We start from the raw sequence: 10154 nt of genomic DNA, 5'->3' as shown, positions 1-10154 counted from the left end.
ATTTGCTGAAGGAGCAAAGAACATCCTCGGCTCTAAGTAGGGCTTTTAGTGTGCTCATTGATGAGTGAAAGTCGCCACACATGTCAAGCTAAAGGCAGTTGTTGGGTTACTAACAGGACCCAGCGCCTTGCAAACATATGCGCTAAGCTGTGTATACAGATGGCAGGCAGAATAATGGAGCAGGCGCCTTTTATAAAGCTCTGGCTGCTGCCTGTCTTCAGACCTGGGAAATGAAACTATTCAGACTCGCGGCCAGATAGCGCCTGCGATTGTTTGTTACCGTTTTAATCCTATTAATTAAAACGTTAACCTGATTGGGTAGAAAGCGCTGTCCCAACAGGCGAGTCTTCTTCATAATAACCTACTCAGAGATAATGATGTAAAAGACTCCCCCGTCTGTGGCGGCGGCTGGTTGATGGGTCCGGAAATCTCTTGAAGGTGAATCCAAGCAAGATAAACGGTGCGGAGAGGAGGCGCCGGGCTGGACTCAGAGCGGCGGCGGCGGCGGCGGCGGCGGCGGCAGCTCCACTCCCTCCGCGACAACCCTCCCACCATGAGGGGCCGCGGCCCATGGTGAGCCCCAGCAGCCAGCACCGTCGGCTGGAGACGAAGAAGAAGAAGAAGAGGAGGCGGCGAGCGCGGGGGAAGGCGAAAAAGAAAAAGAAAGAAGGGGACAGGGCTGCGGGCAGCGCGGGCACCGACGCGCGCAGCAGCTCCGGAGCCCGGCTGGCGCGCGTCTGTGCGGCCGCCTGACTCCCGAGCCCAGGCGGTGGCCGTGCCGGGCTGCGCGGCGGGCCATGGCGATGGAGCGCGGGCTGCACCTCGGCGCGGCGGCCGCGAGCGAAGACGACCTCTTCCTGCACAAGAGCCTGGGCGCCACCACCGCCAAGCGCCTGGAGGCAGCTTTCCGCTCCACGCCCCCAGGCATGGACCTGTCCCTGGCACCGCCGCCTCGTGAACGCCCGGCGTCCTCGTCCTCGTCACCTCTAGGCTGCTTCGAGCCGGCTGACCCCGAAGGGGCCGGGCTGCTGCTGCCGCCGCCCGGAGGAGGAGGCGGCGCGGGCGGCGGCGGCGGCGGCGGCGGCGGCGGTGGGGTGAGTGTCCCTGGGCTCCTCGTGGGCTCAGCGGGCGTGGGGGGCGACCCGAGCCTGAGTAGCCTGCCGGCGGGGGCTGCCCTGTGCCTCAAGTACGGCGAGAGCGCTGGCCGCGGCTCGGTGGCCGAGAGCAGCGGCGGCGAGCAGAGCCCCGACGACGACAGCGACGGCCGCTGCGAGCTGGTGCTGCGAGCCGGGGGCGCCGACCCGCGGGCATCCCCGGGAGCGGGGGGCGGCGGAGGCGCCAAGGTGGTGGAGGGCTGCTCCAACGCCCACCTGCACGGCAGCGCGGGCCTCCCCCCGGGGGGCCCTACGGGCGGCGGCGGCGGCGGCGGCGGCAGCGGCGGCAGCGGTGGCGGTGGCGGCAGCAGCAAGAAATCCAAAGAGCAGAAGGCGCTGCGCCTCAACATCAACGCCCGCGAGCGCCGGAGGATGCACGACCTGAACGATGCTCTGGACGAGCTGCGCGCGGTCATCCCTTACGCGCACAGCCCCTCGGTGCGGAAGCTCTCCAAGATCGCCACGCTGCTCCTCGCCAAGAACTACATCCTCATGCAGGCGCAGGCCCTGGAGGAGATGCGGCGCCTAGTCGCCTACCTCAACCAAGGCCAAGCCATCTCAGCCGCCTCCCTGCCCAGCTCGGCGGCCGCTGCGGCGGCGGCCGCTGCCCTGCACCCCGCGCTTGGCGCTTATGAGCAGGCGGCCGGCTACCCGTTCAGCGCTGGGCTACCCCCGGCTGCTTCCTGCCCTGAGAAGTGTGCCCTATTCAACAGCGTCTCATCCAGCCTCTGCAAACAGTGCACGGAGAAGCCTTAAACATTCCCTCCCTCAAAAGCCTGGAGACCGACCCCAAAGCTAGAGGAAAGCGAGAAGCTGCTCCCCACCCCTTTTATTTTGGTCCTCTCCTAGTTGCGAAACATTTGCAGGGCAAACAAAGCAGAGGCAGGAACTGAGAAGTATCAGAGACAAACTGGACTTTCAGCCTTGGCATGCCCTGAATCTCGGTCTTTGGGGTGGGGAGGAGGGAGGGAAGAGGGAGGTTGAGTTGGGATGGAGTGTGGATGTCTTTTTTTCCCTCAGAAAAGTGGCAACTTCAGTGGCAACCTAGACTTCGAGGAAGCAGTCTTCTTTGAAGGTGAAAAATAAGTTGGAAAGTAGTGCTTGTTTATTGGACGTGAAAAGTATTGAATGGCAAAATACTAATCCTACTAAGAGTTGCTAATTTGGCTAGTGCTGAAGGGCAGAGGAGTCCCGGGTTGAAAGGCATGGGGACAGAATATTCATTCAGACAAATCAGAAAGGGAACTCGAAAATAAATTTTGATTCTGAGCCAGGAGAAAAACTTGAAATGCAGACTTAAGTGGAGGGAAAAGCAGAGAGAGACACATTGCTATGAAAGACTTGTATTTTTTATTGTCTCTGGACTTAAAAAAAAAACCGTGAAAATGCTCAAAGTTTTGGGGAGAGTGATATAAAAAGCAGGTTGTGGCTGAAAGAATTGCTTTTAAAATATTTATGTGCACCTTGTTACTTTTTACTCTGCAATGATGTATTAGCAATTCATGGTATTTATTTGTTATTCTTCAATGATCCACATCAACAGTATTTATTATGTGTTAAGGTCTTGGGTCTTATGTGAAGATATTTTTTATTGCTTCCAAAATTCTGTTTTATATATTAACTTACACTGTGTGCCAAGTGTTTAAAGGTTTATTTGCCAACAAGTTTGAAGAGAAATATTGATGTATCTGAGCTGCTTAGGTTTTGGAAAGGTCACCTGGATATTTTCAGTTGCATCATCCCTGTATTTAAATTGAGCTTTAATAAATTGCTTCAGTCCAAAAATTACAGGAAAGGTGTATTCTTAATTGATGAATGAATTGATTTCTTTTTCAAAAGGGGACCTATTTGCATTCCAAAAGGGAAAAACATCACAGCAATAGATCTTATAAGCAAGAACATGCTAGGCAAATATATTTTCCAGGTTGTGCTGTGCATTTTAAAGGGTCTAATTTAATTGCTTTTAATATAGATGTACATATATAAGTTATTTTAACTGTGAAGACTTATTACTTTAAAAGACTGCTTTGATTTGCTTACGGTGTGAAATCATTTGTTATTTTTCTAAAAAATATAAAAATTTAAAAGAAATGAAATAAAGCTAAGGAAGAGCAAGAAGCTGTTTACCCAAAGTGAGCTTTCTGTTTTAGTTTGCATGGCTATCTGCCTGCCTTTCATCCTATGAAAATCCAGAAAAACCTCTTAAGAAATGGAGTCTTGCTGTTTTCCACTCCTTACAGGTAATACAAATTCAGTTTGTCAGGTTGGGTGATGATTTCGGAGCTGTGATGGATCTGTTGGTGGGTTTTGGATGTGTAAAGAATGAAATATATATATATTAAATAGGTCAATCAGACTATGACAGCTATGTACGACCATTTGTATGTGTATCTATGTCAGAAAGAATCTTTATTAAAATATTTTGATCAAACATTTTATTATGCTGTGCTTTGTAGGAGACACCACCTCTCTCCTGTGTTATTCTTGCCTGGAAAGTGACAGAAAAGGAAAGGTGTTTCCAAAAGTTTGGTCAGTGCTGTACAATTATGAGTAGCCCTAGATCACATGTTTACTAAAAGGACAACTGGGATCCCATGGAAGCAGAGGTGAGAGGGGTCAGTGATGGAACCCAGAATAGGCCCAGAACTCCTGAAACTGGCAGGAACTTACCAAGCCAGGCTCTCCCTAAAGTCTGTCCCACATGTATGGTATCTAGGCCATGTTAGGACCTGCCGAAGTGGGTAAACTTTCTTAAAGGCATTTTAATCAAAAGTTCTGCCTCCAAATGCTTGAAGACCAAGGGAAAAGATGGATTTGGATTCTCTGAACACCAGCTTCACTGTGGCTTCATTCTACTTTTCTGTGACAAAAGAGTCAACTTGATTGAATTACCTAAGTGTAAGTAATGGCCATAGAGACTTCTGGAGTTTATTGTGTTGCTTGTTAATGAGATGTTGGTGTTTGAATAGCATTAGGCATGGAATCTACTAAGGTATGATGTGTTTGCTTGTATTTGGACCTTTGCTCTTGAACGTGGAAGTTATAATTTGTAGCCTGGTGGACATCACAGAGATGGTGGTGCTGGTGTGGAGGTGTGAAGGACAGAGCTTCAGCTGAACCTGGTTGCCTAAATGCATGTGTGTGTGTGTGTGTGTGTGTGTGTGTGTGTGTGTGTGTGTGTGTGTTGGGGGGGCAGTGTTCTGTGCAGCCTCAGCTCATAAAGATATCCCTAAATGCCATCAAACTTAGTGGGGGGTGGTAAGGAAGGATGTTTTCTGCTCCACTTGCCATCAAAGAAGATTAATCAGAACCTGTAACTTTTCTGACAACATAAGAGCAAAAGGCCTTGAAACTGAAGCCCTCCCAGTCAGAGAGTGGGGGTAGAGGAGGAAGGGACCAGGGTAGCCCCCAGGCAGAAGAAGACCGTCTCTCAGCATTTACCAGACAAAGCCTGGGTGCGTCTAATTATGATTATTAAAACAATTTCCATGACGATGTCTAATATTATGTTAATTTGAAAACAACTGTGTATGAAAACTGTCGACTATAATACCTAAATTCATTTAATGAAACACATCGTTAAGGCAATTAAACCTCCTGGATGTGATTAAGAAACATAATTACGACACTGTTCTGCACCATAATTGGGTGTCTTTAATCAAGGGGTAAAGTGATCAGCAACACAGCCATTAGTTTGTATTGTTCTGGCCCTGCTGTCCATCATTCTGATTAGGAATTAGCCACAGCCACCACTAGTCAGGTTTTTTTTCCCTTTTGCATATTAACATTGTAGGGGACACATTTGCTGCAAGAGTTACTGCTTCATATCTTGCATTATTGAGAAGGCCTCCTTGAAATACTTCCCCTACAACCTTTGCACTGTTCAACCATTATCAGAAATGGGTCAGAATAACAAACCTTGAACTTCAGGAAACAGAAATCTGGTTCTCCCCTTACCCTCTAACCACCCAGGCTCTGTGCTTAGTCCAGAAGAGAACTCAAATGCAAGGGGGAAGGGATTGGAGAAGGATGTTGACAGAGAATGTCAAACAGGTGTAACTTCAATGCATCAGGGACAATGATATTCATTTTCACACTAATATTTTCAGACATGTCAACCTTCTTTCCAGACTTGGGAGCTATTCAGTAAGTGCTTTTAGGGAACCCAGGACATCTAAAAGACAAAGAAGCTTCAGATTTACTTAGGTGTCCCTCTCTGCCTCAACTCCATCTTCTCTATAGTTTCTCCGGCATCTGCTCTGGTTAAGGAAAAGGATGGGTAGAGAAATTTTCTACCTCCCCACACCCCCACCCCAGACCACTTTTCTTCTTAGCCCTATTTTCTACCTGCTCTGGAGAATTAGCCCATTCACTGCTGCACCATAGTGTCTGTCCGGGTGGGACACTTGTACCAGAACTGAAGACTCAGCACCAGGGCCTTCAGAGTACACTTGTCCAGGTGTCCTAAAGTGTGGGCATGTGCCAGCCAATAGTGGATCATCCAAGAGCTTTCTGGGGTATCCACCAGACCTTAGGACCCTTTCTCAGGGGCATCCCTCCAGCAGATCCTCGGAGGACTGAGGGTGGGCACATGGGAACTGAAGTCCCACTTGTCTTGTGAGTCTCACTTGAATTCTAGCACCAGTTCACCACTGAGGCCTGACAGACACGTCAACTGTTCTTTTTGTTCCTTTGCTAAGGTTCCTGCAAGTGAACATCTTGGAAAAGTCACTTTTCCTTCCTCCTCCCTGAGGTGAGTCAATGTGTGTGTGTGCTGTGTGGTGTTCACACACACACACACTGCAGTGCTCTTTCTTTCTGGCCACTCTCCCACTGAGCATCCCTACTATGACCTAGTGTTGTACAGGAATTTTTCTTCCTGCAATTACACCCAGTTCCTACCATCAGCCCAGGATCCACTAGAGAAAACCCAGGCCCCCTGAATTGCCTTTTCCATGCACTTTTGGCAAGCGGCGGCACCCAAACCAAATCTTTCTACCCTTCCCACCTGCCTATGGACCTGACCTGGCAGAGTGGCAGTGACTGTTGCAGAGCAATGACTTATGAAAGATATAATCATGTGTTAAATTGAATCCTCCGTTTAACTGTGAATGGTGTGCTCTGGGCACATTTCCGTATTAAATGCTATGGTAACTAATTACCACTAGGAAAAAAGATAATACACTTCCCAGACTTTGAAAAATAAGGATAAGAGTTCACTTCCGGTCCTGCAGCACACTGTGACGGCTCTGCCTGGCTGAGAGCCGGAGCCTGTGCGGATCCCGAGGTCAGCCAGTGTTCCAGAAAAGAGGGAGGGAAAGAATCCTGAGCTGGGGGGAGGGGGGAAGGCTTCCGAGCTTCCTCTTCCAACCTTTAATGAGAATGGGATTCAGCCTGGGGAGGAGGGTGGCATGGGGGAGGGAAGAACTGAATGACACCTCTACACAAAACCAAATCGCAAAACCTAAGCGCCAGACACAAAAATGAGCCTTCTTTTAACCAAAATGCAGAGCAGACGAAAATCATGCACTGCTAAGGGACTTTACATCGATTTACGATTTTGTTGTTGTGAGGGCAAAAGAAATGATTGAGCCTGTCTCCTGCAATCTATGCCTGCCTTTGTAACTCCTGAGCCTCTGGATTGGCCAAGCCAATGAATTTCAGACTGATTTAAACTCTGCCTTTAAGCTTAACAAACATAGACACAGAACGAAGGAAAACTAAGAGGTAGTAATGCCAGTATTTGAAGTACAAACAACTTTCAGGATCAGAGTTCTTTTTTTCTCAAACAGATCTCTGGTTCTTCAGGTCAACTGGTGTGCATTCTGCAGGCTACCAAGGATAAACAGGAGTCCAGTCCAGCCCAGGTCCCAGGCAAGACCTACTGCTTGTCTCCTAGCTTCAGCCTGAGCAAAGAGAAGGCTGTCCAGAGCTGCTTAGTGGAGAAACTGAACCGCCTCAGCAATATGAGCACCCACAGAGCTGTTCTCACTCTGCGCCCAGTGACAGGGTGGCGACCCTGGCTGCTCAGCCACCTTTCTCCCCTGGCTTCCCAAAGACTGGCATTTCCCGCTCCTCCCTCAGGCCCGCTGTGGTCCAGACTCCAAGTTTCTCGGGACACAAAGTGAACTTCAGGCGCTCTGCCTTGAATTCTCTTCCCAGGTGATGCCAGATCTGGCTAGCCCCCTGCACTTCAGTTCCAGGCACTTCCTTTTAAAGGCACACCTTCTGCAGCTTAGCCAACCCCAGGGATTTTGAGAGCTTGCTTCAGTTTTAAATCTGGAGGAAGTTTTACTTCCTTGTCGGGAAGGGAAACTCTTCTTTCTCCCTCTGTCACCTTTTCTGAATTAGTGATATTGGTTTTAATATTTTTCTGGATTTTCTCAAAATGAGGGGTGGGGGAGAAATAGGGAGTTAGGGAGAGTTCGCTTTCTGTCTCCCCTTTCTGACATGTTCTCTTGTTGTGTAACACAGAAATACAGACTAGGCAGCATTGGAAGGAAATGTCAGGGCTGGAAAGGTCAACGTGCAGAAAGAAAGACGGTTTCAAACACTGAGCACCGCCCCAACCACACCCCTGCCAAAGATGTCCATCTTACATGTCACAAGGATGCTTTGATGGGGAGATGACTTTAGTTATGCTCGATATGACATCATCTCCTTCCCAGCTTGGGAAAGGGTTAATTCTTTCCCAAAGACCGTTGCTGTCCTTGTCTTTCAACCTGATTCACAGATGCAATAAAACATGAAGCAAATTTATGATCTGTTTCAAGCATTTTATTGCTGTATTTTTAAATTCATATATGCACATATAAGAACTATGATCTGTGAATAATTTGAAATGCTATAGTGGAATGATACATTTTAGATAAAACATAACCATATCTTTATATAATTATCACAGATTAAAAGAAAAAAGAAAAATAGATTTCTAATGTGGATCAAACCGAAAAACTAATGACAGCCATAAACTGCTAACCAACCATAAATTAACATCTTCATCAAATGTTAAAGTGGTATCAGTGGTTATATAAAGCAATTATTAGTTCTCCTTATAAGTCTTAGGATAAAGTCCAGGTATGTTTGGACTTTTATTAGGAGAATGATTTCAGCTCAAACCCGTCATGCTAATAGGGGTGTTTAGGGATAAGAATTCAGATTTCAACATAAAAATGCCTCATGACCCAACCTCATTTTGTACATTTATTCAACTCTGACAAGTTTTTGCTGCAAGAATTTCTCTGTTAAACATTTTTATGTATTCTTTGAAAAGACATTTTACCCCCCACCGGGTAATAATGGTGGTGGATTATATGCCTAACTAGTTAAAATGCTGAATTGTGCATTGTCTGTTCAAGTAAATGCAGCTAAACATGCTGTGTGCAGTCTCTCTGCAGTATTATGTTCAAAATCCAGTGTCAGACTGAGCCTGGGCCCTTCATTCCTGACTTCAGTGAGAGGGAATGGTTTTCCTAACCAGGCCTCCACAGACATACAAAGAGCCATGAAAGAGGAAAGGTTATCCATCTATGGGATGCTGGGTATATCAGCAAGTGGGCTCAATTAACACATGGGTCTATGTAACAGTAATTTTCTTTTGCAGAAACATCAGGTATACATATATTTAAAGTGTAATTGACTCGAATGAAATTTTAAAAAACTGTAGTTGCTCAACAAATTGTGCTTTTTGAAAAATTAAAAATTATTTTCTCTAAAAGTAAAACAATTATTTGGATGATGGAGAATGGGGCAGCAAATATAAGTTATGCCTATGGCCTAGATATCATCTGTGATCTCTTGCCCTGGAGAAGAGCTGTGGATGGTCATTACCTAGGGTCAAAGGTTAATGAAAATGTCCAGTAGTCCAAGAGTCCTTCCTTAGGTGTAATTACTTGAAAGTATTGTTTAGTCTACTTTCTTTCTTAAAAGTGAAAAAAAATTTATACCTTTTCAATAGGGTTAAGTTAATTCAAAATAAGTTAGTTTAAATTTGAAAATCCATGTTTATAATAAAAAAAAGCACTGCTGCATGTAGACCAGGGGCTTCACTAAGAATTCAGATGATCTCAAACACTTAACCAAACATTCCTTTAATGTATGACCAAGGTACTTACAAAAACTCTCAATTATATGAGTTTTTATAATTTTGGAATAAATGTCTGCTTGATTTAAACATTAATTTCAAAAATAAAAGACAAGCATTTATTAAAATGTTCATATGTAAAATATTAATGACACATTTAATGTTAACTACAATGGCTGGTTCTTAGAAATGGAAATTATATGCAGAGTTGGTTTTTTTTTTGTACGTAAATCTCTCTGAATGATACATGCTTCATATTTACAAATGTTTAATATCATTTCAATGATGAATCATTAGATTCTGGTATTTTCATCTCTCTCTTCTTGCTTCAATGCTAAGCACAAATTGTTGTTATATGTACCAATAGATAATGATTTTATCTCCAAGCACTTATTTACTGTGTTGCCTGTAATATAATCTTTCCTTATATCAAATACTCTTTAGACTCTGGCATAACCATAGAATGTTTTTTTAACAAGCCCTACTCTGAAAAGAAAATGGACATTATTACTTACACGATCATACTAATTCCAGAGAGTTCTACACATTTTAATGCACTTAGTAAGTGTTCTATAGAGTACAAATGAAAGTCAAGGTATAGTTTTCACAAGATATCTGTTTAATGAGCAAGTCACCCTAATTAGGAAAAGAGGAATACTGAACCAACCAATTCAAAGGATCAGGTGCACCTTCTGCAGTTGTTGGCTTCTGTTACCTGTTAACAGGAGCATGAGCATCTCCTAGTAGGCTTGTATCAGAGTTGCCTCCATACCATCGGTGTTCCTAAGGAATGCCAAGTGTCCCAGTGTAGTACTGCAGTAAGTTACTACAGGAGACTCATTTCATTCTCATCAACACTATTCTGTTAATAGACTTTGGCATTTGCATTTCAGTTTTATGAATGAATTGAGTACTGT

At 45.5% G+C, this 10154-nt stretch overlaps 1 protein-coding gene across 1 annotated transcript; it reads left to right on the top strand.

The window, feature by feature from the left end:
- Nucleotides 1–797: 797 nt before the first annotated feature.
- On the top strand, nt 798–3585 carry Bhlhe22 (basic helix-loop-helix family member e22). The gene has a single exon (XM_059255690.1). It carries the CDS (start codon nt 798–800, stop codon nt 1908–1910), a length of 1113 nt encoding a protein of 370 aa, XP_059111673.1. The 3' UTR covers nt 1911–3585.
- The last annotated feature ends 6569 nt before the right edge of the window (nt 3586–10154 follow it).

Source organism: Peromyscus eremicus, chromosome 2, assembly GCF_949786415.1.
Source record: "Peromyscus eremicus chromosome 2, PerEre_H2_v1, whole genome shotgun sequence".
NCBI classification, from domain to species: domain Eukaryota; kingdom Metazoa; phylum Chordata; class Mammalia; order Rodentia; family Cricetidae; genus Peromyscus; species Peromyscus eremicus.
This window is presented reverse-complemented; position numbering and strand designations above follow the sequence as displayed.

Coding starts and splice junctions, on each gene's coding strand:
- Bhlhe22 (XM_059255690.1), top strand. CDS start 798: ATGGCGATGGAGCGCGGGCTGCACCTCGGCGCGGCGGCCGCGAGCGAA.